The 26,463-nt window shown below is 42.8% G+C and overlaps 2 protein-coding genes across 16 annotated transcripts in view; one reads left to right on the top strand and one right to left on the bottom strand.

The window, feature by feature from the left end:
* The window catches only part of LOC308571092 (zona pellucida-binding protein 2-like), a 30,933-nt gene extending 20,185 nt beyond the window's left edge, over nt 1–10,748 (bottom strand). For 5 of the 14 annotated variants that reach the window (XR_014001274.1, XR_014001275.1, XR_014001276.1 and 2 more), the window contains exons 1-4: nt 9,314–9,670; nt 5,953–6,129; nt 3,920–4,045; nt 2,953–3,096 (exon numbers count right to left, since the gene is read on the bottom strand). Coding sequence is in view for 9 of the 14 variants with exons in the window: in XM_081166460.1 (XP_081022586.1) it covers nt 2,953–3,096; nt 3,920–4,045; nt 5,953–6,129; nt 9,314–9,506 (640 nt within the window). In the remaining 5 variants the exon portion in view is untranslated. Of the gene's footprint in view, nt 1–2,952; nt 3,097–3,919; nt 4,046–5,952; nt 6,130–6,442; nt 6,984–9,313; nt 9,671–10,454; nt 10,574–10,593 lie in introns of those variants that run through there. The other 9 variants (XM_081166459.1, XM_081166452.1, XR_014001277.1 and 6 more) reach the window with 8 other exon arrangements.
* GLIPR2 (GLI pathogenesis related 2) overlaps nt 3,425–26,463 on the top strand; it is a 36,120-nt gene continuing 13,081 nt past the window's right edge. The window contains exons 1-3 of one of the 2 annotated variants that reach the window (XM_081166925.1): nt 3,425–3,469; nt 4,353–4,460; nt 7,781–7,828. In XM_081166925.1, coding sequence (XP_081023051.1) covers nt 3,436–3,469; nt 4,353–4,460; nt 7,781–7,828 — 190 coding nt within the window. In that variant the 5' untranslated portion in view covers nt 3,425–3,435. Of the gene's footprint in view, nt 3,470–4,352; nt 4,461–7,780; nt 7,829–8,855; nt 9,237–26,463 lie in introns of those variants that run through there. The other variant, XM_081166926.1, reaches the window with a different exon arrangement.

Consider the following 26,463-nt stretch of genomic DNA (forward strand, 5'->3'; position numbering starts at 1 on the left):
TGTCCATAAGAAATCATAGAATCATAGAATCCTAGAGTTGGAAGAGACCACAAGGGCCATCGAGTCCAACCCCCTGCCAAGCAGGAAACCCCATCAGAGCACTCCTGACATATGGTTGTCAAGTCTCTGCTTAAAGACCTCCAAAGAAGGAGACTCCACCACACTCCTTGGCAGCAAATTCCACTGTCGAACAGCTCTTACTGTCAGGAAGTTCTTCCTAATGTTTAGGTGGAATCTTCTTTCTTGTAGTTTGGATCCATTGCTCCGTGTCCGCTTCTCTGGAGCAGCAGAAAACAACCTTTCTCCCTCCTCTATGTGACATCCTTTTATATATTTGAACATGGCTATCATATCACCCCTTAACCTCCTCTTCTCCAGGCTAAACATGCCCAGCTCCCTTAGCCGTTCCTCATAAGGCATCGTTTCCAGGCCTTTGACCATTTTGGTTGCCCTCCTCTGGACACGTTCCAGTTTGTCAGTGTCCTTCTTGAACTGTGGTGCCCAGAACTGGACACAGTACTCCAGGTGAGGTCTGACCAGAGCAGAATACAGTGGCACTATTACTTCCCTTGATCTAGATGCTATACTCCTATTGATGCAGCCCAGAATTGCATTGGCTTTTTTAGCTGCCGCGTCACACAGTTGGCTCATGTCAAGTTTGTGGTCAACAAAGACTCCTAGATCCTTTTCACATGTACTGCTCTCAAGCCAGGTGTCACCCATCTTGTATTTGTGCCTCTCATTTTTTTTGCCCAAGTGCAATGCTTTACATTTCTCCCTGTTAAAATTCATCTTGTTTGTTTTGGCCCAGTTCTCTAATCTGTCAAGGTCGTTTTGAAGTGTGATCCTGTCCTCTGGGGTGTTAGCCACCCCTCCCAGTTTGGTGTCATCTGCAAATTTGATCAGGATGCCCTTGAGTCCATCATCCAAGTCGTTGATAAATCCAGCTGCGGAAGACTCAACTTAAACTTACAATGACTTACAGTAAAACTAAATCTTAACACTAAGCATACTATGTACAGAACACCACACCAGAAGGAAAAGAGATAGAGAGAGTGAAATCCAGGCACCTTCTGGCCTCTCTGTTATAGTCAGCATGACCTCGGCAGAAGAGGCTATAATGTGGCTGAATGTTCCTTTTTACTGTTTCATTCCTTGCTTGTTTCTAATTGTTTCCAAATGTATTTTTGTGTTGCATTGTCTATTTATTAAAATATCTTTCAGATGTCCTTCATCCTTACAAATATCCTTGTTGTTGTAAGGGTGGAACTGGGAAATCTCCATTCACTGAAAAGAATGAACAGTGAATGGACAAGCCAATATTCCTTTGTTCTTCACTTACGCACTTGGTAGTGCAGCCACCACATAAAGATAGCATCTGTATGCAGTATAGCACTAAAGAGAAGAGGGACATGTCCTCCAGGGGTCTAAACAAAAAACGCTGGTTCTGAAGATAGCAGAAGATACCAACAGCTGAAAATGTGCTAGGGAGAGGTGTGTGTGCATGCACATTATTTTCACATGCAGCCAAAATGCCCTTAAAACTTCCCCCATCCCCATTCTGTTTACCATCCATCCTCAAGGCTCTGCCCCTACTGAGAAGGCACCATAGTTCTTTGCAGCGCTTAGACTTTGCATAAACAAAGGCAGATGGGCGGCATACAAATAATACAATTATTTTAATTGTTAAAATATATTTCTTGGTCTTTATGGGGGAAAGTTCTAATGTTAGAAACATCTCCTGATATTATTATAAGTGAAGACACGTAATAATCTTGCTGGTATGACCTAAATGAATGAATAACATAGCCAGAGATGGGTGAAAGCCTTCTTGCTTGCTGCTTCCCTATCAGTACAGGTATTCCAGCCACGGCTATTACTCCACCAGGTTTCAGTCACTTCTAGAAAACTGAGGACAGGGACCAATGATTGTGCACCAATGTTGTGCGCCAATGATTCTAGTTCCTCCCAAGTTTATCAGTCAAAATTAATTTGCTGAATTTACACACAGCTGCAGAGTAGGAGTTGCTAAATGTTAAGGCTGTTGTGCTTTTCAGAACAGTTAGTATATTAAATAATTCTTCTCCCTCTACTCAGTTTTAATTTAGAACTTCTGTTCTACTCTTAGGAAATGACACCTCAGAATAAGTTTCCCCCCCAACCGTACCCAACTCCCTACCCATAAAGGCATCCCTGATGAGTGACTGGTCACCTGCAGCTTACAAACCTCTAACGAAGAAAAGTCCATTACTTTTCAAGGAAGTCTGCTTGGCCACTGAACAGCCACAAATCCTGGGGCTTTAAGGTGATGGACGGGATATAAATTAAATTATTTCTAATAACAACAATAACAAGAAGAATTTGTCCATCTCCAGTTCCCAATATGTCACTAGTTCTCAATTATTGCTAAAACTATAAGTAGATAGAGGCTCTGAGATGTAGCTCATCTGCCCTTGGAGATGTATCTTGTTTTCTAAGCACGGCAGTGCAAATGTACTCATTTGCAATTGTTTTGGTATGTAGTTTTGCACCATCATGGCACTCAACTAATAAGACACAATGCAGCCACAGAGTAAGACAATGCATTTCCACCAGGTGGCATCCTAGCTTAATTTTATTGTCCTTCTTCATTGTTTGCTCACCCCTTGCCCTGCCCCAGGTACCTGAATTGCATGCGCTTACACTGAATAAACTTCCAGAATGCCTGGGCAGAGTCCAAATATTTCCTGACTATTTCTCAAGCTGATGGTGCTAGCTGACACTTAACCAAGAAAGTAGTAAGGCCCAATGCATTTTTGTGATTTTCAAGATACTATTTTCAAATCACTCTTTTCAAATCACTCTTTCCAATAGTATTTAAGGGTTCTAGATTTCCATGCTTTCCTGAGTATTTTACAAATTAATACCATGGATGCAAAACAACAAAATTAAAATTACTAAAACCTTACTTACCATAAACCATAAAATGGATTTCGGTAGTCATTTGTTCAGCGTTGTATATATAATTCACTTTGCAAGTGTAACCTCCAGAGTCACTGCCTTTAATATTATAAATCTGCAAGCTACCATCATCCGTTAAAAGAAACCTCTGTGATTCTACAAATAACAACACATCACCCAAAATATCAGCAATGGGATGCTCAATGCCAATGTCAATTAACTAATCATAAATCATAACAATGGACTTCCGTCAAGGCAAGATGGCGGGCGCCACAGCAGCGTGGAGCTTTTGAGGACTGCCAGCACCAACTGTGCTGCCTGGCTGGTTCCTGAGCCGCCAAAACCGCCACGACGGGGGGGGGGGGATCCAGGGGCACTTGGCGCAACAGCCAGGGAAGCCGCTCAGAGCCCCCAGCCCCCCTAGCGGGAGCAGCTGACCAACACCCCAATTGACCCTCCGCTGCAAAGTGAGGAGAAGCCATTCAACACCGCCTAATGAGGCTATGGCGGGGACTGCAAGGGGTTGCAGGTGCACAGGGTGGCACTCTCTCCTTTGCCTCGGGTGGCAAAACAGGACGGGCTGCTCCAAGATGGGATGGAAGGGCAAAGGGTGCCAAAGCCCTGCCTAGGCTTTCTCTAGGAAGGAAGGAATTGCATGAGGGGAGACTCCTCAAGGAACACGCAGTGGCTGCTGACGGAATGCACGTCTGTGCACAGACTTCCAGCTGTGGTGCCAGTGCAGGAACACAGCTCACCAGCGTTTCCTCAGGGAAGTGCTCTTAGGACTGTCTGTGCTTATCAGAGCAGCAGAGAAATACATATATCAGAGTTAAATATATATATATATTTAAATATGCAGCATAACCCTAAGCACGTTTACTCAGAAATGAGCCTCAGAATTGAAGTGGGCTTACTCTTTAGAAACTGTGCTAAGGACTGTAGTCTTAACTTACGTACAATTAAACTATACTGTAGTTACCTCTAGTAATTTGTCCTTGGGGACCAGACCATACGTATTTGGGATCCATGATTCCCTCAATTAACAGCTTTTCAGTCAAACAATTTAGAATTAAACTGTTTGAGTAAATAAGAATGTACGCTGGAACTGAAGTAGGGGGGAAAACGAGTTAGAATGAGATATAGTAATACATAAAACTTAATATTAAAAATACATTGCATTCCACACAGCCTTGATGTGTAATACCTACTTAGCCTACTGCAATAAAAGTGCTTGACTCTTCCTTAAGAAGTCAATGAGAACACTGAATTTAAAAATAGCGAATGACTGGTGAATGGACACAGTACATGTTACATGCAAATATATGTATGGCAGCATTCACTTGGGAGAGGGCAGCTGTAAACAGAGAAACAGGAATAGAGGCACAACATTTTCCTTATCTTCCATTTTGCAGCAGTGGATGCCCTCCACCAGTTTTTCTGCCCCAAAATTTACAGGCCTGAGTGTGAAGCCCAACTGAGGAAAATATGCTCAGAATGGGAAAGATGTGGAGCAAGAAACAGTGAGTTTTTTGTTTGTTTGTTTGTTTTTGTACTTGATTAATTTTATTGATTCAACCCTTGCAACACCAAACATGAACTTCATGGCCCACATGGAAAGTTTTTTGAAGTTTTATGCATGTAACAAGAAAACAATTATCCTTGCAAATAACAGCTAATCAATTTGCAAGAGATTAAGCAGAACATGTATGTCAAGCTAGTTTACAAAGAAGGTCACAGAAAAAGAAATTGAGGACTTCTCCTGACTACTTGGGACACGCTGACACCAAACCCTACATACATTAAGCAAAATGAAAGAAACAGTGAGTTGGGAAAGCGTTAAACCCCCCCCCCCCACTTCTGCAATCTCAATCACCCCCTCTTGAATCATTTTCTAGGTTCTAAAAGGTCTGGCTTGCCACTTTTTTTGCATCAATACAGTACGTAGTTAATGGTCTTTTTGCTGACCTTCTCAAATTGTAGCCCTCAAGCCTTTTACAAATAGGCTTTTTAAACTGTCGTGTTAAAACCACAACAATCATATGATGTGACAACAACTAGGCCTGCAGTTTGGAAACCACTAAGTAAAAGTCACAATTAGCATGGATACATCAGAGCCATCTAGATGACCTGCTTATTCAGCATTCACCCTGCCTTGTCCAGTCTTTACTAAGCATTTGTTCCTATTTATTGGGTAGAACAAGCATTGGTCTTGCATTCATCCTGATTTGTCTGCGAGATGTTCACACGTCTTCCTGTTAATCCCTCACCTTCCAATGCATTTTCCCCATCTCTTGCCAGATTGCAAACAGCCCATTTTTTAAGAAGTGGATTTATTGTGCAGGTGAAACAGAGGGATTTAATGTACTTTTAACTGTGCAAAGTTCTACTATGTCACTGAATTCTTCCTGCAAAATACTGGCAGTGCAGTCCTACACAGAAAATTAAGTGCAGTCATTTCAGTTACCTTAGATCCTGATGTGCTTATTGTTAGACTGCAGATGATTTATTAACAATAATTGTAAACCACTTAACATCCAAAAATCTAGAAGTAGCGCATAAGGAAATAAAAGGCAGTGCAATGCCAAAAACCAAAATAAAAACATTGTAAGATGCAGTTCAAACTTAACAATGACCTATAAGATATAATCAAATGATCAAGCAGAACAAGGAACTTTACTAAAACAAGCTTTTGCATCCAACTCCAAACTCTCTATCTCCTTCCTGCTCTATCTGTTTGTACTGAGTCACTTCCTGGTAACTGCACCACTAAGTTTCACTCCCTGACTGCTGTCCTAATCCTTTTACTTGGTTCCACATACACTGATACAAACAGCTACTCTAGATAGAACACCCAAAAAGTTCCTAACTTGGGGTTTTAAAACAGTGATCTTTACAGTTGCAGCTCTTGAGTTGGAAGTAACTAGAGACATGCAATAGAACAAAATTTCAGTGGGGTCAAAGTGCTTAATCCACTGTCTGAAATCAACAGGTGTAAGCAGCGATTTCAGTTACCAGTTCTTTCTTCTGCTCCAGTGATCTGGTTATCTGAAGCTGGCAGGTCTTCTGGGACAGATGAAGTGTTCTCATACTCAGTCTCTGACTCTGCTGGTGTATCTCTGGTTTCCCTCTTCAAGTGCACCGTCCTTTTTCTTAACAGACACATTTTATTCACAAAACATGGATTTCCAGCTAGAGGAACATCGACAAAAAAAGAAAGAAAGGGGGAAAAAGTCCATCAAAACAAAACCTAGAGAATATTCAACAATTTATATTAAATTAATTAGTGATTTGCATCTATTTAATTTTATGCTTATCTGGCTACATGGAGTTTTGCAAGTGTGCAGTTTGCAACAACTATAAATGCCTATTTCCCAATGGACCAGCATAACACCGTTGCCATTCATTTTAAGGCTGCTGAATCACTTTTGCTCCCCAGCCAAGCTCTTCCTGGTTTAATGCCGTTTTCACAATCCTTCCTGCACCAACCATAAGCATGGTTCACCAGTATTTGGATCCAGCTTCAAACCATGGTTTCAAATCCTAGTTGCAGTGAGGCAACCTGCTCAGACAGCAGGATCCACAGGGGAAGCAGATCCTGATGTAGATCTTTATTCAGGGCTGGTCTACCCATGAAGCAAGGCGAGGATCCCCAGCGGATGGCAAGAGGTTCAACCCTCTCACTCTTCCTCCGGTCTTCTGTCACTTACAGGCAGCTCCTGAGAAAAGGAGGGGGAGCAACAACAACAGAAACACGAAAGCAAGCTTCAGCAGGCGAAGCCGACGCCGTGGAAGGCTTCTTCTTGCCACCATGGCCTTTGTTCCCTCCTTTTCACACATGGGGGGCAACCCTCCACCCAAACAAGTAGCTCAGGCAAGGTGAAGCAAGCGAAGCACTGAGATGAGAGACTCAGACATGCAGGATGTTCAGGGTCCTCGGAGTCACCTGCGTGGGCCAGAACATTCCAGGCAGGGCACAGCGACAGTTGGGAAACGGCAGTTGGGCACTGTGGGAGTGAGACCACAGGTCTTCCTTTCTTCATGCCCTCCAAACAGGATGACCCTTAAAAAGCAGAGACATCACCTTGCCAATAAAGGTCCATATAGTTAAAGCTATGGTTTTCCCAGTAGTGATGTATGGAAGTGAGAGCTGGACCATAAAGAAGGCTGATCGCTGAAGAATTGATGCTTTTGAATTATGGTGCTGGAGGAGACTCTTGAGAGTCCCATGGACTGCAAGAAGATCAAACGTATCCGTTCATAAGGAAATCAGCCCTGAGTGCTCACTGGAAGGACAGATCCTGAAGCTGAGGCTCCAGTACTTTGGCCACTCATGAGAAGACTCCCTGGAAAAGACCCTGATGTTGGGAAAGATGGAGGGCACAAGGAGAAGGGGACGACAGAGGACGAGATGGTGGGATAGTGTTTTCGAGGTTACCAGCATGAGTTTGACCAAACTGTGGGAGGCAGTGGAAGACAGGAGTGCCTGGCGTGCTCTGGTCCAGGGGGTCACGAAGAGCCGGACACGACTAAACGACTAAACAACAACAACAGGATGAAGCTTCCAAGGGCTGTCTGTCTCCACCTATCAGGTGCAAAGGATAGAGAGCCATGTTTTCACCACGTCTACTGCCTCGAGAGCAGGGATCTTGGGGAATCTCTGACCTTCAGGCCTGACACAAGCTCCAATTTGGCCACGAGGCATGACTTAGTTGAGCCTTTTCTAGCAAATTCAGCTCTATGGACTTCATGCATTAAACTATGCATTGTTAGGTTTGCTGCAAAAACTCCCACAGTTTTGAGGTTGGTTTTGGGCATTTTCATTTCTTTCTCTCCTCTTCAGGAAATACTTCATCATGGGATTCAAGTTATGGCACTTCCTCCCCTGAAAGTAAGACTCCGGAGTGTGCTCCCAATTCTTTCCTTTGAAATTGATTGACCAGATCTCATGTGATTGGCGCCAGCTGATGGAAAGGTGGACAGTCACCTCCACTTGTCAAAATGATTGGGATAGCTCAGCCTCTGTCTTGGCAGTTGACATTTTTTAAGTATAGCCTAGCCTCCAAAACTATATCTGTCTCAGCTCTTAAACTAGGAAAAACATTTTTTCCCCAATAGTGGATTTTCTCCAGAAAAGTAAGGGGGCTGTGGGTGGGCAGGCACTTTTGAAGCTAATAATGCAATTTGTCCACTGCAAAAACCATGCATTCGTGAGGAGTAGTGACTCTGCAATTGATAACCACCTAGAAGCAAGTCGCTCCATCTTCTGCATGACTGCCTTCAGGTACTTGAAGGCTGCTATCATGTCTTTCCTTAATCTTTCCCTGGTGGTACATACTCAGTTCTTCTAACTGTCCCTCAGAACTTGTTTCCAGACATACTCCGGGGGCATCAGGCCTTGTGTCAGAATCCAGGCTGGTACATGGGAATGCCAGGGTTAACCAAGACTGAATGTTGGTGGCTGGATGCTTATTCTATTACTTTCACTTTTCAAACATTTTCCCCTTTTCTACAATAAAACGGTGCTTATTCCCAAGTAAATGCATTTAGTATCAGGACAATAGTTTTATTTTGCGTCAGTTTCATTCCCGTAGTCACGATGGTTGCAATGATTTAAGTGAATTGAAAATGCGAAGCTACACATGCTCAGAATATTTTCTTCTTTAAATTTGCGTTGTCACGCTGCCCTTTGTCTGCTTTTGCTCTAGCGCATCGGGAATCTGGAAACTGCTGCAAAGCATGGATGGGGAGAAGATAAACAACTATTGTGTGCTTTGCAACTGAAGCACCACACACCCAAAGTTGGGGGGGCATAAAAGGATTAAGTCTAAAATTACATAGCGGCCCCACAATCTGTGCATCTTGCTGCAATCTTCAACAGCTGCCTTTCAAAGTATGTAGCATGTTTTAAATTACTTTCCACACTCCCCACCCACCCAAAATGAGTGTAGCCTAGCTTTTCTGTTACTTGACTAAACTGGTATGCAAAATCATATCCAGTAGTGTTTTCCTGCGTTGCTGAGTATTTTAGAAGATAAATAATCCCTCCCTGACCACAGAGAAGCATCTCCTTGAGAAAGGAACCAATGGCCTTATTCCTTATAAGGCATCGCCCTGCAGCTTGAGCCCTGTGAATGGGCCATTGCTCTCTGATTGTTCGCAGCCTCTTGCTTCACGCAGCGGCTCAGAGCAGCGCCAGGAAGCTGCAGGCGGCGGGCAGAAAAACCGAAAGCAGCCGGAGCCTGGAGAGAAGCCGCTTCTGCAGCGCAGCATCCAGGACGGGACTATGGGCAAGTCAGGTGGGTGAACGAGTCTGGACGAAGCTCATAGCTTTCCTTGCCCATGAACGCGCACTCCCCCCCAAAAAAACCCTTACCCCTTGCTTCGATGCGCATAGATCTTAATGGCTTCATCCAGCAGCCCGGAAGGGTTTTCTTTGTGCAGAAGAAACCCGGAACTCGCCGCCTCGGATGCGCGACTTTTATGCATTGGGTTTGCCCTGACATGAATTTCGGTCTAATGTGCTTGCTAGAAACTGTTAGGCAGCCGTCGCTTGCAGGAATAGCCATGGGGAGAGTCCGTTAGCTTTCAAGCCGTGCTTTGCGTTTCCTCGCAGGATGTGATTAAGAGGGGGCAGGAAGCAAGCCGCGAGCAGCGCAAACCTATTTGGCAAGAATTCAAAATAGCTCCCCATATACGTTGGCCCTTAGCCTGCACAGCTGCACTGCCTAAGGTGAGAGGGAGCAACTTTCCTTTCCTGCTGCTTATGCAATAGGATTTTGGCATCCCAACCAGCTGTGGCGCTTCTGTGTTCTAGGGGTTCCCATTTGGAACCGATACACTCAAGTTTCCGCAAGAAAGGAGGCTCTGGAATCAGACTGCTGTTCTAGAAGCTGCTCTGGAGCAAGGAGCGTTGTTTTTTGGAGCAGCAGCATCATTCGGCATCAGAAGCAAGGGGGTCTGTGCAAGGCGGAGGGAGGAGATGGTGATGCAAGTCCCACGGGGCCCCTTCTCATTCCTGACAGCTTCAAAAGCTGTAAAACAAGCAGGAATGTAACAGCTGCTGCTTTTCTTTGGCCAACAGATGCTGTGATGGCAAAAGCTGTGTCTTTTACATGTCTACTAGCCTTGCAGCTTTTAAATGCAAAACTCTGCAACAGTGGCGTAGCGTGGGGGGGGGGTGCAGGGGGGGCCGGCCGCACCAGGCGCAACATCTGGGGGTTAGGGTTAGGGTGCGCAAATCCACGGGTTAGGGGGCGCAAGTTACTTGCCTTGCCCCGGGTGCTGACAACCCACGCTACATCACTGCTCTGCAACTGTTATGTCTGGCAGTACCAAATAACTAGGCCCCTTTAGGAGGCAGCTATGTTCACAACACAGCAGCCTTGCAGATCTGCGCGTGGTGGGAAAGTCCAGAATGGAGAAGGATATACACTGTGTGTGTGTGTGTGTGTGTGTGTGTGTGTGTGTGTGTACCAGGAGTATGAAGCCTGTGGCCCTCCAGATGTTGGACTCACCACTACCATCAGTCCCAGCCAGCAAGGGTCAGTAGCCACAAACAATTGGAGCTACAGTGGAACTGCCTCAGAAGGCTTCCACATGTCTGTTTTAAGCAGATAGCTTTCCTTGGTCTTCTGTGCCAGAGGCGACATCTACCTGTTAACAGTAACACTTTGGACTGGAGCCCAGGACAGTGGCTGAAGGAACACAGCTTTACTTTCTCAGCCAATGCAAGGAGGGGCCCTTAGCCATTCTCCACGAAGTTTGGAGTCAGACAGACTAAATCCCTGAATGCCATCATTCAGGCGACCAAATCATAGAATCATAGAGTTGGAAGAGACCACAAGGGCCATCGAGTCCAACCCCCTGCCAAGCAGGAAACACCATCAGAGCACTCCTGACAATACCTCTCTCCCATTGTTTTTACTTGTGGGTGGAAGACGTGGAGAAAGGGTGTGTGTGTGTTTTCATTCTCTCTCGGTCTGCCATAAATAGCAACAGGGGTGGTAATCACTAGCTGCATGTTGTAACTTCTGATTGTGCACAAGGCCCGGGTGTGGGTGTATTTAAACTGCACTATCGGAGAAGTCCATCTGGTTTTACCCAGATGTAGGCAAGGCTAGGAGTGTGTCTTTAAGAATTCATGCCGCCTGCTTTTAACTGCAGCATCCGGCCAACAGATTTCTGTGTTTATTGCTATGAGTTTCTCCAAGCCTGATAATTTCAGGGTGCACACAGATGTACCTAAAAACCAAGTGTCAATGTTCTTTGTGAAGTTGATGTGCAGGCTTAAGCATTGGAGGGGAGGATCTGGAAGCCTGCCTGAAATATGATGTAGAGCAGAGCTTGTGTGTTAAAACTGGATGACAGGCCCATGTGTGCATTTGTATTAGACAGTTTCTAAATCCTCTGAAATTACCGTAGCTTGTGTTAAGACCTAATTAAGGCAGACTGGTGCTTCCTGTGGTATACAGTGGTACCTTGGGTTAAGCACTGAATTCTTTCCGGAGAGTCTGTTCTTAACCTGAAATTGTTCTTAACCTGAAGCACCACTTTAGCTAATGGGGTCTCCTGCTGCCGCCGCGCCGCCGGAGCACGATTTCTGTTCTCATCCTGAAGCAAAGTTCTTAACTCAAGGTAATATTTCTGGGTTAGCAGAGTATGTAACCTGAAGCGTATGTAACCCAAGGTACCACTGTATTAAAAACTAATGCACTCTGGACTAATACCCCCTTGAGGTGGCAGCCTGGTGGTAATGGGTCATTAGTAAGACACAGGATCAAATAGGCTTTTGATGATTGGGGGTTACAGTACCTTGTTAGACAAACAGCACATTTCTCCACACAAGTAAGTCCTGTTTCATTCAATGGAGTTTATTATCAGGAAGAGATTTTATTATTTTATTGGATTTTATATAATTTTAGAAAGCTAAAAACAATAAGGCATAATAACAGCAAAGGAACATCCTGTATTCCCTGCCCTCCCATCTCCCTAAGGAAAGAATTTTAGACTTCTTACAATATGCGAAATTCTCTTAATATCTGTTAAGTGCCCTTTGAGGGTTCAGACAGTCCTTACATGCAGAAATATCTAAGAAAACCCATCCCTCTCTCTCATTCCTCTACAACAGAGGAGGAAACCTCTCTGGGAGCCAGATATTGCTGGACTCTCATCAACTCCAGCTCCCTTTCCATTGCCCACGCTGGCCTGGCCTGATGGCTGGTGGAGTCCAGAAACATCTGGAAAATCCATGTTGTTCTCCACTCCTGCTATAAAAGAAACTTGGAAAGGGGTGGTTTGCAGTGGGAGGTGAGGAGGAGAGGGAGTTGCTTCAGCCTTTCTTAACCCACCACCTGATTTGTATAATTAGGAAACAATCTGCATATGCAATTTAGGCCCCCCAGATTTCAGGGACTAGAATGTAGAATATCTAAGTATGCATCTGTCAGGTTATCATTTTAGCACTATACCATGCATACAATAGAAGAAAACCATAAGAAACATGTATCAGTGTCCTAAGACCACTGAGCTATAACAGCCCTTGAGCATTTCCTGAAAGCATTTCCTGTTTAGAATGGTAAACAGGCTGCTACAATATTGAAAACATCCTTATAAATATGCTGGCAAATCAATTTTTTTCATTCCGCTGATAAGGAATGACTGTTTGCAAGGTGAACATTTAATAGCTTAAAGTAGGAGGTGGGGATTTATATGTGAATCTGTTCAACAGCAATGAACCTTAAATCCTCAGGTGTATTCTTACCTTCCAGGAAGTGAAATGTTAATGGAGACACAAATGGTTTTGTTGCAATCTTACTTCTGTGCTCACTAATCTGTAATCTCAGGACTCCACTCATTCGTGAACAAGAACACAATATTCCTTACATATACAGTATTACATTATTGCTGTAAAAACCTTTATGGGACTGGTACATTGTTTTTTGCTATTACAGTTCTGCACCGCAAGAACACTTTCCACACCCAAAGTGACCACTTATAATTAGGAGTCTAATTCTGTCATGTATTTATTTTATAAAATGTATATGCAGCTCAAACCCCCAAAGCAGTTTACAAAGAGACTGTACTAAGAGAATGTACTAATGTACAGGTTCTTTGTGTTAAATGAGCTATGATATCCTTTGAGGTAAGTCTTGAAATCCTGGGATATGCCTAACTAAGCATTGAGACACTGTGTGTCTAATAGGAAAGGACATGCTGTTATATCCTACTGACCAAAATAATTTGTTATAATGAATCTTCTTTGCAAAAACAAAAATCTGAGTCCACCATATATCCAAGACATGAAACATTTTATTTAATCTGTGGGGTTTTTAGCTGTTCTTGCATTGGTGCTAAGCATGCTTTTCAGTTTCCTTGTTAACCAGAACATGCAAACTCCTTTGTTTCAAATGGTGGTATGAATTCTGGCTGGTGCAGATCATGACTTGTGCTGGTGCATTTAGCAATCCTATCCCATGGTTAAAGTAAATCATGAGAGGGAGCGGGGTTGCGTGACTGCCGCATCATGCTCCCAATCTTCTCATCTCCATTAGGAGAATATCAGACCCCTCAAGTGTCCCAATTTCATCGGTACATTCTGAATTTACGGAGGCTGCCCCGGCTTCTGATCCCAATCTGGGATACCCAGATTTTCTCGGAGGCCACACTAGGCATCGCAACGTCTGCCAGCATCACAGGGCCTAGGGCAACCTCCTTGAGGCTGCTGAGCAGAAGGCTAAAGACAGCAATAGTGAGAGAGGGGAGGCAAGGAGGGGGCGATCAAGAGGGCGAGGAAGGGGTCAGCGGCAGGGAGGGGCCAAGTGATGTAGATGGGGGAGGCTGGGCGGTGCCCCAAATTTTTCTTACAAAATGTTGGAGAGTATGAATATTAAAGGGACGTGGGTGGTGCTGTGGTCTTGTTGCAGGAGAAACCCCTCCCCCTTGTTAACCACACACACTTGGAAGGTCAGCACTTCAAATCCCCACGACGGGGTGAGCTCCCGTTGTTCAGTCCCTGCTCCTGCCAACCTAGCAGTTCAAAAGTACATCAAGTGCAAGTAGATAAATAGGTACCACTTTGGCGGGAAGGAAAATGGCTTTTCTGTGCGCTGCTCTGGTTCGCCAGAAGTGGCTTAGTCATTCTGGCCACATGACCCAGAAACTGTCTGCAGACAAACACTGGCTCCCTCGGTCTATAGAGCGAGATGAGTGCGCAACCCCAGAGTCATCCATGACTGGACCTAATGGTCAGGGGTCCCTTTACCTTTACCTTTATGCAATATTAAGTCTGCTCTGGAGTAGTTCTAGTCCATGCTAGTGACTGAAGCAATGCTTGGCTTCTAGTAAAGTATTAGCTTGTGGAGCCCAACACCCTCCCCACTCTTAGGGTTGGAAGATCCCTATCTCCATGACTTCTGAAGGTCTTCCCATCACTCTATACATCCTTTTTACGATTTGTTAGCTTTGCAGATATATAAACAAGCAGCTTTCAGGAACCTTAGTCATTAGCATTTTTTGAAGACCTGAGTGGAAAAAACCCCAAGATAATGACTCATTGCAGGCTGTGTAACATTTCTGTATATATGAATCACAGTTAAAAGGAAGGGAAGCTGTACTGTTTTCCAGAAGTTGTATGTTCTCCTGCCTGCTAAGATCCACTGAGTGGGCTTGAAAATGGATAGATTAAATTGCAACCAAACCAGGAGATGATATGAAACACAGAAGTTGGTGAACTAGGGACACATTTATGAATTTAACAAGAGCAGATAAGCAGTGGTGATGCAGTGCAAGACAGCAGCTGCCACAAAACGATTGTCTTAAATTACAGTGGGGTGTGTGTGTGTGTGCACATCTTTAAAGTTGTTAAATGTTACAGTTAATATGCCTGAATGTATCCTTTCGACTTGACAGCTCAAATCAACCCCTTTGCCAAGTTCGTCCATTCCAACGCCATTTTGCCCTTGGAAAAAGGACTCTTTCCCCTGCCACCTTCCCAAGCTTGAAGACATGTATACACACCTCCTACCCCAGGAAATGCCCAGAGGTGCCAATTGCTGGGCTCATTGTTCTCCAAAGGCAGCCAAATCTCATCACCAGACTTGTCTCAGGCTCCAGACATGCAAAGGAAGTTCTGTTGTACTTTTGGGTGGTGGGTACTATGCTAATCTTATACTTGGGTGTTGCCCTGACATATCTGTCTATGCTAATCTTGTGTGACCCTCCCCTTTTGTGACATGTTAGCGATGTAGCAGTGATACTGTGCGAACTGTATTCTGGGGTATGGTGGGAAAGTTTTAAAAATCAGTGTTGCCCCATTCTCTGGGTTCACTTACTGCTGTTTGAACCTGTTGCGCAGCAATAAAGGATCTAAGTCTACTGACTGCTGCTTTGTTCCAAATTACTTGGCTGGAATTTCCTTCTTTTACTGACCGCATGGACCGCAGGGGACTTGTACTCCAATGAGCTGGGCTGTTGAATAGTCTCTCAACCCAGAATTTTCCTTAACACTATGCATGAGCAAAACCCTGCCAAAGGAGAGAACATAGGAGCCAACTTCTTCTTTTTTTCAATTTTTAAATTAATTTTCCAAAAAAACTTAAAACAAACAAACAAACATAAATCCTAATCGTAACTGAACCAATCCTAATAACATTGTTAAATGACTTCCTCAAATCCCCCTGGTTGAATTTCATTGTATATCATTTTAACAGTTTTCCAAAATCAATTTTCTCAAAAAATTAACTTGCTCACTTAACATCTTTCATTCTTTCTTATTTAGCTTTAAGCATCTAAATTCCTATCCTTACATGTTTAAATCCTAAGCCTATCTAACATTTGCAAGCTTTTCCAATTAAGTTATCTTAACGTATTTAGCTAAATAGTCTTTAAATTTCATCCATTCTTCCTGGTACTACTTTTTTTTTTTTTTAATAAATTTTTATTGGTTTTACAACATTTTTAAGAAAAACAAACAAACACAAAAAATGACAAACATACAGAATAGTTTCAAAGATATTTTCATAAACCTCTTTTCTTGGACTTCCCCATACCCCCCCTCTCTGCATCCCAATGTCCATATTTGAACTAGCAACTCCCAATTGTTACTTTCTAATCTCTGTCATCTTAGTCCTCTTTTATTGTCTAACCTTGTATCCCTGTACCCTATTGCTTCTGGCAACCACAACATTTTAACATTCATTCAGTTTATAGTAGTCCTTAAGATAGCTTTTAAATTTTTTCCATTCTTCTTCCACCGTCTCTTTGCGTTGGTCACGGATTCTGCCTGTCATCTCAGCCAATGTCATATAGTCCATCACTTTCATCTGCCATTCTTCCAGAGTAGGTAAATCTTGTGTCTTCCAATACTTTGCGATGAGTATTCTTGCTGCTGTTGTGGCGTACATAAAGAAATTTCTATCTTTCTTTGTCACCAATTGGCCAACAATGCCCAAGAGAAAGGCCTCTGGTTTTTTAGGAAATGTACATTTAAGTACCTTTTTCATTTCATTATAGATCATTTCCCAGAAGGCCTTTATCTTCGGGCATGTCCACCAAAGGTGATAGAAAGTACCTTCAGTCTCTTTACACTTCCAACATTTATTATCGGGCAAATGGTAGATTTTTGCCAGTTTGACTGGGGTCATGTACCACCTGTAAACCATTTTCATAATGTTTTCCTTTAAGGCATTACATGCCGTAAATTTGATACCGGTGTTCCATAACCATTCCCAGTCATCTGACATAATGTTGTGTCCAACATCCTGCGCCCACTTAATCATAGCAGATTTAACTGTTTCATCCTGTGTGTTCCATTTCAACAGCAAGTTATACATTCTAGATAAATTCTTAGTATTGGGTTCTAGCAATTCGGTCTCTAGTTTTGATTTCTCCACCTGGAAACCGATTTTCCTATCCTGTTTAAAAAATTCCATTATTTGGCGATATTGAAACCAATTTTCTACTTTGTGCTTCAATTTCTCCTGACTTTGTAGTTTAAACTTGTCTCCATCCTGTTCTAAGATTTCCCAATACTTCGGCCATCCGACCTCCATATTGAGTTTCTTCACTGCTTTAGCCTCCACTGGTGACACCCATCTAGGGGTTTTATTTTCCAATAGGTCTTTGTATCTTATCCAAACATTAAATAATGCTTTTCTAACAATGTGATTTTTAAAAGTACTGTTAACTTTGTCATACCAAAGATATGCATGCCAACCAAAAGCATTATTGAAACCTTCCAGATCCAAGATGTCCGTGTTCTCGAGGAGCATCCATTCTTTCAGCCAGCCAAAAGCTGCTGCCTCATAGTACAATTTTAGGTCCGGCAGGGCAAAACCCCCTCTTTCTTTAGCGTCAGTCAGTATTTTGAATTTAATTCGGGGCTTTTTGCCCTGCCAGACAAATTTCGAAATGTCTTTGTGCCACCTCTTAAAGCATTCCATCTTGTCAAGAATCTGCAAGGTCTGAAACAAAAATAACATTCTAGGCAATACATTCATTTTAATTACTGCAATTCGGCCTAACATTGACAGTTTCAGATTTGACCATATTTCTAAATCTTTTTTAATCTCTGACCAACATTTTTCATAATTGTCCTTATACAAATTAACATTCTTAGGTGTTAAATAAACCCCTAGGTATTTGACCTTCTTGACCACTGTCAAACCTGTTTCCTCCTGAAATTTCTCCTTTTCCATATCTGTTAGGTTTTTCCCTAAAACTTTAGTTTTTTGCTTATTCAACTTAAATCCAGCTACCTGGCCAAATTGTTGTATTATTTCTAAGACCCTTTTCGTACTAGTGTTTGGCTCTTGCAAAGTCAATACTAGGTCATCTGCATACGCTCTTAACTTATAATGTTTAGCTCCGACCTGCACACCTTTGACCTGCTGGTCATTTCTTATCATATTCAGCAACACCTCCAGAACCGAAATGAAAAGTAATGGGGAAATTGGGCACCCCTGTCGTGTTCCTTTTTCTATCTTAAGTTCCTCAGTCACAACATTATTTACAATCAGTTTAGCTTTTTGTTCAGAATATATTGCAGCCATACCATTCTCAAAACCCTGGCCTGCCCCCATCCCATGAAGATTCTTCCTCATAAAACTCCAAGAGATGTTATCAAAGGCTTTCTCCGCATCCACAAAGATCAATACTGCTTTAGTGTTTATATTCACCTCCAGCTTTTCCAAGATGTCTATTACATTCCTTACATTGTCTGCTAGGTGTCTTTTAGGGAGAAAGCCTGCTTGGTCTTTATGAATCTTCTCCATCAAAACTCTTTTAAATCTTTTTGCCAAAATGTCTGCAAAAATTTTGTAATCCACATTAAGGAGTGATATTGGGCGGTAGTTCTTGAGTTGGGTCTTTTCAGTCTCTGACTTTGGTATGAGTGAAATATATGCCTCTTTCCACGATTCAGGTGCCCTTTTTCCCTCAAGAATCTCATTACAAACTTCTCTTAGTGGTTGAATCAGCCATTCCTTCAGCGATTTGTAGTATCTAGAAGTCAGTCCATCTGGTCCCGGAGATTTGCCCAGTTGCATATTCTGAATGGCAGCCTCTATCTCTTGTTCTGAGATTCTCTGGTTCAAGTCCATCTTACTTTGCTGAGAGATGTTTTGTAATCCATATCTTCCAAGGAATTTGTCTATATCTTCTTCATTTTGCGGGCCTTGGGTGTAGAGTTTTTTGAAATAACTTAAAAAGCAATTTCTAATTTCATTGGGTTTAGATATGTTCTTTCCATCCACCTCTAGGCTTGTAACTGTATTTAGTTTCTGCCTTTTCTTCAATTGCCATGCCAAAAGTTTACCACATTTATTTGCTGATTCAAAAGTCTTTTGCTTCATTTGCTTTATCTTCCATTCAATCTCTTGGTTCATCAATTCCATATATTGAGTTTGATATAACTTGATCTCTCTTAAAATGTCCTGAGACTTTGGTTTTGTTCTTAATTTCCTCTCTCCTTCCTTTATCATTTCCAAGATCTTCTCTTTTTTCTCATTTTGTTTTTTCCTCTTTATTGAATTTTGTTGAATCAAAAATCCTCTCATAACCGCTTTACTTGCGTCCCAGATCACTCTTTTCTCCACGTCGGTCCTCAAATTTATTTCAAAATAGTCTTTTAGGGTCTTTTGGGCCTTCGTGAGAATCTCCTTATCTCGAAAGAGGGTGTCATTCATTCTCCATCTAAATTGACCAGTTATTGTGAGTTTCATCTCCATCTTCACGGCGTTATGGTCGGAGCAAGTTTTTGGGCAGATTTCCACTTTCTTAATCTTTGGAGCCAGTCCACTAGTAACCCAGATTTGGTCAATTCTGGTCCAGGTCATCATTGCTTGGGAGAAAAAGGTTCCCTCTTTCTCCAGAGGGTTCCTTGTTCTCCAAATGTCTATCAAGTCCATGTTTTCTGTCATTTCGAAAAAAGTCTTAGGGAGTCTCCCTTCTTTAGTGACTGTTAGTCTTTGTGCCTTGTCCATATTAGTGGAGACCACGCCATTCATGTCTCCCATGATTATCATATTGTAATCCAGATAGTCCGTCAAAGTTTCATGAAGTCTCTTAAAGAAGTCAGATTTGCCTTCATTTGGTGCATAAATTCCAACAACTAAAAATTTTTCTCCTTGTACTTGTATCTCCACAGCCAGATATCTCCCTTGTTCATCTTTGAATATCATTTTTGGAGCCCATTTCTCCTTCACATATATTACCACTCCTCTCTTCTTAACTTTGTCTGATGAAATAAATTCTTGTCCTAGCCTTTTATTTGTGAGTAATCTCCTGTGGGCTCTGGTTATGTGAGTTTCTTGTAAACATATCAAGTCCAGTTGTTCTCTGTTCAAAATATGAAATACTTGTCTTCTCTTCAAAGGCCCATTCAGTCCATTACAATTCCAACTAAGGAATTGCAAAGCCATCTTGTTATTTTCTTAAGGCTCCTCCAACAGCTCCAAGTTGTTGCTCTTCTTCTGATGGTGGTGGTTTTTGTCCAAACGAGAGATTCAGGATATCCAATGCTCTCCTCTGTTCTGCAAGTACGTCCACAGTCCCCTTCTGTAGGTCCTCCTGGTATCTTGCCAAAAATTTGTCTTTATCTTGAATTGTCTTTATTTTCACTTTCTTTGCCTTGTAGTCGAATGACAGTCCTTGTGGGAACTCCCACCTGAAGCGGATAGAATTTTTCTTTAACAAAAGAACCAAATCCTTGTAGAAGTTTCTTAAATCCAAAATGTATTTTGGTATATCTTTAAAGATCTGTACAGCTGAATTTCCAATTTGCAAGGCCTTTTCAAAGTGTAGTCCTAAAATTTTATCTCTTTCCTCCTTAGATCTGAGTGTGATCAGACAATCTCTCGGTGTCTTTCTATCTTGCTTTTTACCCAGTCTAAAGGCAGTTGTAATTTTGAATTCGTCTTCCTCAAGGTCCCAGCAATCCGCAAACTCCCGTGTCAAATATTCCACAAGGTTGTCTCTTTCATTCTCCGGAATCAGTCTTAATTTTAAGTTTCTCTCTTTCCTCTGTAACTCCCACAAGGCCAAAGTTGCATCATGCTCATAAACCTTCTTGGCAAGTGGCTCTAATTTCTCCTGCGTCTCTCCAGCAGTGGCTTTGGCCTCTTCGGCAATTTGACGCGTGGTGGCGTTTTCCTCGACCAGTTTGTTTATAGATTCTGTATTCTGGTTTAATCTTGTTGATATTTCTGTTAATTTTTGTGTGTTCTCTGAAGTCTGTTTTGTCAGAGACTCCAGAGTCTGGTTTATCTTAAGCAAAGCTTCTGTCACAGCTTCCATAGAAGCGGCTGCTCCTTTGTCCTGTCCTGTTGTTCCAGCTAATCCGGCTGTTGCGCCTGAGATTGAGCCTCTTTTCTTTGCTTGTTGTAGCTGCAACTGTTGTTGTTGTTGTTGTTGCTTGGTCTTAGCTCTTGTAGCTATCTCTTCTTGTGGTCCACTCATGTCAAGGTCAATTCCCACGGGATTTATTCTCCCTTGGAAAATTCTTCCTGGTACTACTACTCCTCCTGGTCGCGGACTCTTCCAGTCAGGTTGGCTAGCTCCGAAAAGTCCATCATCTTCATCTGCCCATAGGAGCCAACTTTTAGGAGCGGAGGTACCTTCACCCCCACAGTAATATATTTGAGGGAGCCGGGGGTCCCAAGTTGATGGGCATTAATTTTCCAAAAAAACTTAAAACAAACAAACAAACATAAATCCTAATCGTAACTGAACCAATCCTAATAACATTGTTAAATGACTTCCTCAAATCCCCCTGGTTGAATTTCATTGTATATCATTTTAACAGTTTTCCAAAATCAATTTTCTCAAAAAATTAACTTGCTCACTTAACATCTTTCATTCTTTCTTATTTAGCTTTAAGCATCTAAATTCCTATCCTTACATGTTTAAATCCTAAGCCTATCTAACATTTGCAAGCTTTTCCAATTAAGTTATCTTAACGTATTTAGCTAAATAGTCTTTAAATTTCATCCATTCTTCCTGGTACTACTACTCCTCCTGGTCGCGGACTCTTCCAGTCAGGTTGGCTAGCTCCGAAAAGTCCATCATCTTCATCTGCCCATAGGAGCCAACTTTTAGGAGCGGAGGTACCTTCACCCCCACAGTAATATATTTGAGGGAGCCGGGGGTCCCAAGTTGATGGGCATTGCCATTCAAATGGTAGTTGGGTGCTGCATCTTGTGATTGGTGATGTGGGCGGGGCTTACCTGTCTGCCCCCCCCAATATTTTATTCAATTTGGCACCCCTAGAGAGAGGCAGCCTTAACTATACCCAACTGTACCAGTGGTCTTCTAGCCACTAACCAGCAGTGCCATCTCATAACCGTCAAACTAGCACTGCTAAAGTCCAGGACCCCACCTGAAATATGCAGGATCTTAACCAAAGCAGGCAGTCAATGCGACTACATGAACCAGGCAGCTTTCAAAGCCTGAATCACACAACAAATGCCTTGGGCTTTTCGACCCCAGCAGTTTATCAGCAGATAATGGATTACAGTGGTGCCCCGCAAGACGAATGCCTCACAAGACGGAAAACCCGCTAGACGAAAGGGTTTTCCGTTTTGGAGGTGCTTCGCAAAACGAATTTCCTATGGGCTTGCTTCGCAAGACGAAAATGTCTTGCGAGTTCCTGCGGGGTTTTTTTCCTTCCCCCCCACTTTCCCAAGCTGCTAAGCCGCTTATCAGCTGATCCTAAGCCGCTTATCAGCTGATCCTAAGCCGCTTAACAGCTGATCCGCTAAGCCGCTTATCAGCTGATCGCTAAGCCGCTTATCAGCTGATCCGCTAAGCCGCTAATAGCGCTAAGCCGCTAATGGGCTTGCTTCGCAAGACGAAAAAACCGCAAGACGAAGAGACTCGCGGAACGGATTCTTTTCGTCTTGCGAGGCACCACTGTATAAGAATCAGGATGTGCCAGGCATGCCTGCGTCTCCCTCCAAGTATTCTACATATCCTGAAATCCCCAGTATTGCAGCACACACACACACACACACCCCGCAAGAAACCCACATTGGCTTCCAAAGAGGAGACAGAGAGGAGATATGAGAGCCGTCTTCAAATATCTGAAGGAATGGAAGATGGAGCAAACTTGTTTTCTCCTGCTGTGGAGGGTAGGACCCAAACCAATGGCTTCAAGTTACAAGATTCCGACTAAACATCAGGAAGAGATTTCTGACAGTAAGAGCTGTTTGACAGTGGAATGGTCTCCCTTGGGAGGCTGTGGTCTCTCCTTCCTTGGAGGTTTTTAAGCAGAGGTTGGAAGGACATCTGTCATGGATGCTTTAGTTGAGATTCCTGCATTTCATGGGATTGGACTTGATGACCCTCAGGGTACCTTCCAACTATGATTCTATGATTCTAAATCCCAAACTCACACCTAGAATAAACCTTCCTGATCAACCTCTGTGTCTAAGCAATATTTCAGAATTGGGACATTCCTGTTAGTATCTCTTGCCTGTACCCAAATAGCTGAAACTCCCTCCCTGTTCTGAGAGAACTTGCCCAAGCACTGCTAAAAGACACGTGAGCTATGCTAGTAAATAGAGTAGACTTCTTTCCAGAATTAATTGGGGTAGATGTGTGAGCATAGAATCATAGAATCATAGAGTTGGAAGAGACCACAAGGGCCATCGAGTCCAACCCCCTGCCAAGCAGGAAACACCATCAGAGCACTCCTGACATATGGTTGTCAAGCCTCTGCTTAAAGACCTCCAAAGTAGGAGACTCCACCACACTCCTTGGCAGCAAATTCCACTGTCAAACAGCTCTTACTGTCAGGAAGTTCTTCCTAATGTTTAGGTGGAATCTTCTTTCTTGTAGTTTGGATCCATTGCTCCGTGTCCGCTTCTCTGGAGCAGCAGAAAACAACCTTTCTCCCTCCTCTATGTGACATCCTTTTATATATTTGAACATGGCTATCATATCACCCCTTAACCTCCTCTTCTCCAGGCTAAACATGCCCAGCTCCCTTAGCCGTTCCTCATAAGGCATCGTTTCCAGGCCTTTGACCATTTTGGTTGCCCTCCTCTGGACCCGTTCCAGTTTGTTAGTGTCCTTCTTGAATTGTGGTGCCCAGAACTGGACACAGTACTCCAGGTGTGGTCTGACCAGAGCAGAATACAGTGGCACTATTACTTCCCTTGATCTAGATGCTATACTCCTATTGATGCAGCCCAGAATTGCATTGGCTTTTTTAGCTGCCGCGTCACACTGTTGGCTCATGTCAAGTTTGTGGTCAACCAAGACTCCTAGATCCTTTTCACATGTACTGCTCTCAAGCCAGGTGTCACCCATCTTGTATTTGTGCCTCTCATTTTTTTTGCCCAAGTGCAATACTTTACATTTCTCATTTATGTATTAACTTTATATCTCTTTCTTCTTCCCAAAGGATTTCAAGACAGTATGCATCTTGTATTTACACAGCATTGCAAAGTGCTCAGAACACTTTATAAACATTAAGGGAATACTTTGGGCTTGCAATTATTTGAAAGTTCTTCAGGAGTACATTATTTCCATTTAAATGTGTGTTAGGATCACATGCTTAGGAGTTATGTCTATACTGACAGATCATGCATTAGATCAGGGAATATAACTCAAATTCACTTAATCTTGTTCTATAAAGCTTGTTTTTTTAAAGCAGCTTCTGCTTCCAAGTTTGTTGGAAAGTCCAGCTGCTCCCTTCTTTTCCGTGAGCCCATCGTGCTGAGATTACCAAACTGACAAAGCAAGCTCTGTATCTTTCAGGCTCCAGAGGACAGAAATGGGAAGCAAATTAGTCATTTATTGTTCTTGTTTCCCAGCACTAGCACAGTTGCATCTTTAAGAAATAACATTCCTTGACTGCTGACTGGATGATTTCGGCTTTATTTCAGTTCTTACCGTATGCTAAGAGGCTTTGTGTCTTTGTGTGTGTGTGTGTGTGAGAGAGAGAGAGAGAGAGAGAGAGAGCGAGAGAGCGCAATATTAGAATTGCATATTTTTATAACTCTGTAAACGTAGAATTTTATGTTCCTGTAAATCTTCATTAATAAAATGTAGTTGTTTGGCAGATCTGCATATTAATTATCAGATATGGAAAGTTTAATGTGAGGCGCACAATGTACATCACATTATGCAAAATATATGTCCTAAATCTTAATATCTAAATCCGGAATTCTGTATTGCAGGGCATTTTAAGATTACCAAATTAATAGCCTGAACAACGATTGGGAGAGTCATAGCTCAATAGTAATTTACATGTGGAAGATCCCAGGTCTGGCATCACCAGCTAAAAGGCAAAGCTTTGGAGATCTTGGAGGACCATTTGGATCTGACAATAATGGGATGAATGGCCTCATTTGCACCTTTGCATATTTGGTACTCGGATGTGTAGGGTGTTGCACAGTGAACACATTGGTAATGGGATGGAAATTATGCTATCCGTCCTCTTCTGTTAAATATTGGAAGTGCCTGTGCTAATTTGACCCAAGCTTGTGCACTGTTCTTTCTTTTTAAACATAAATATGGGTCATTTCTACACAAGGATTCTTTAGCACTGTTATCTGCTAGAAGAGGCATTAAAACTGTGGTTCTACATAGTGTGTAATATAGTACTATATTCCCTATAGGGAACCCCTCAGTTCTTGTTCCCACAGCAGAAACAAAAGCGGTTTGTGCATTACTGACCTACGCTCTTGCTCTAAGGCTGCAATCCTAGGGATGTTTAAGTCAGAATTAACCTTCTGATTGGTAAATCACACTTAGGAATGCAGCCTCCGATCACATGGTGTGAAGTGATTCATGCTTCTTCCGGACACTGGCGTTATTTAAGTTGGTACTTCATTTACTGATTTGCTTTTTACAATCATAGCCAGGGGTGCCAACTTGAAAGAAATACTGTGGGGGCGCAGGTAAGGCCCACCCTTGTAGTGGTTAAGAGCGGTAGTCTCGTAATCTGGGGAACCGGGTTCGCGTCTCCGCTCCTCCACATGCAGCTGCTGGGTGACCTTGGGCCAGTCACACTTCTCTGAAGTCTCTCAGCCCCACTCACCTCACAGAGTGTTTGTTGTGGCGGAGGAAGGGAAAGGAGAATGTTAGCCGCTTTGAGACTCCTGAAGTGGAGTGATAAAGCGGGATATCAAATCCAAACTCTTCTTCTTCTAATCAGTCACATGGTGCAGGGCACACACACTGTTTGAATGGGAGTGCCCATCAACTTTGTGGGGACCCAGCCCTCTCAAATATTTATGGTGCGGGCCGAAGCCCCCTAGCAGTTGGCTCCTATGATTCTAGCAATTGCAGCATTTGCTTCTTCATTTTTAAAATGAATAATTTTATTAGTACACATGCACTTTAGTACAAAACAAATTGAAAATTAAAAAGAGTGGGGGCAAAAGTTGATGTGGAAACAAATGGGGGAAGGGGCCACATGCTGTAGAGACAGGCAGGCAGGCAGAACATCACCAACTATCTTACTGAAGACTCCTTTTGCTAGGTGCATTAATAGTGCTTTGCAAGTCTACACCCACCAGGCTGGCGCTGCAGTTGCACTGAAAGTAGGAAAAATCACCACAAACTTTCTTGAAAAAGATGAGAGTCCAAAGTGGAACACATTGGAATACAATAGTTTGGCAGAGACGTCACTTGGCATCTTCCCAACATGAATGAGTGATGCACATTCCAGAGAAAGTCATTGCACTACTAAATGGAATAGTTCCAAACTTTCCTGCTTCTTGGAGATTAGCTGAGGTTTCATGCAAAACTGCTCAGAATAGCCAATGTGTCAAAGGAAGAAGCACTGGGACAGGGAGGTGATGCTTTTATGTATTGATTCTTTGCTATCGTGGGCTGTTTTGTGCTCAGTTTGCTTGCTGGAAATGTGGCATACAAAAGTAAAAGATGAGTGTGAAGAAAGAGAGATGTGCACCCCAAGTTCTTACTGTATATTGTTAATTTTAGATCCGTAGGTGCAGATCATCCTCTAGAATAAAATAGCTTACCAGGGAAATGCTGAAGTCGCCCTTTGGGTCAATT

Source organism: Podarcis bocagei (genome assembly GCF_964188305.1).
Source record: "Podarcis bocagei genome assembly, chromosome: 13".
NCBI lineage: Eukaryota > Metazoa > Chordata > Lepidosauria > Squamata > Lacertidae > Podarcis > Podarcis bocagei.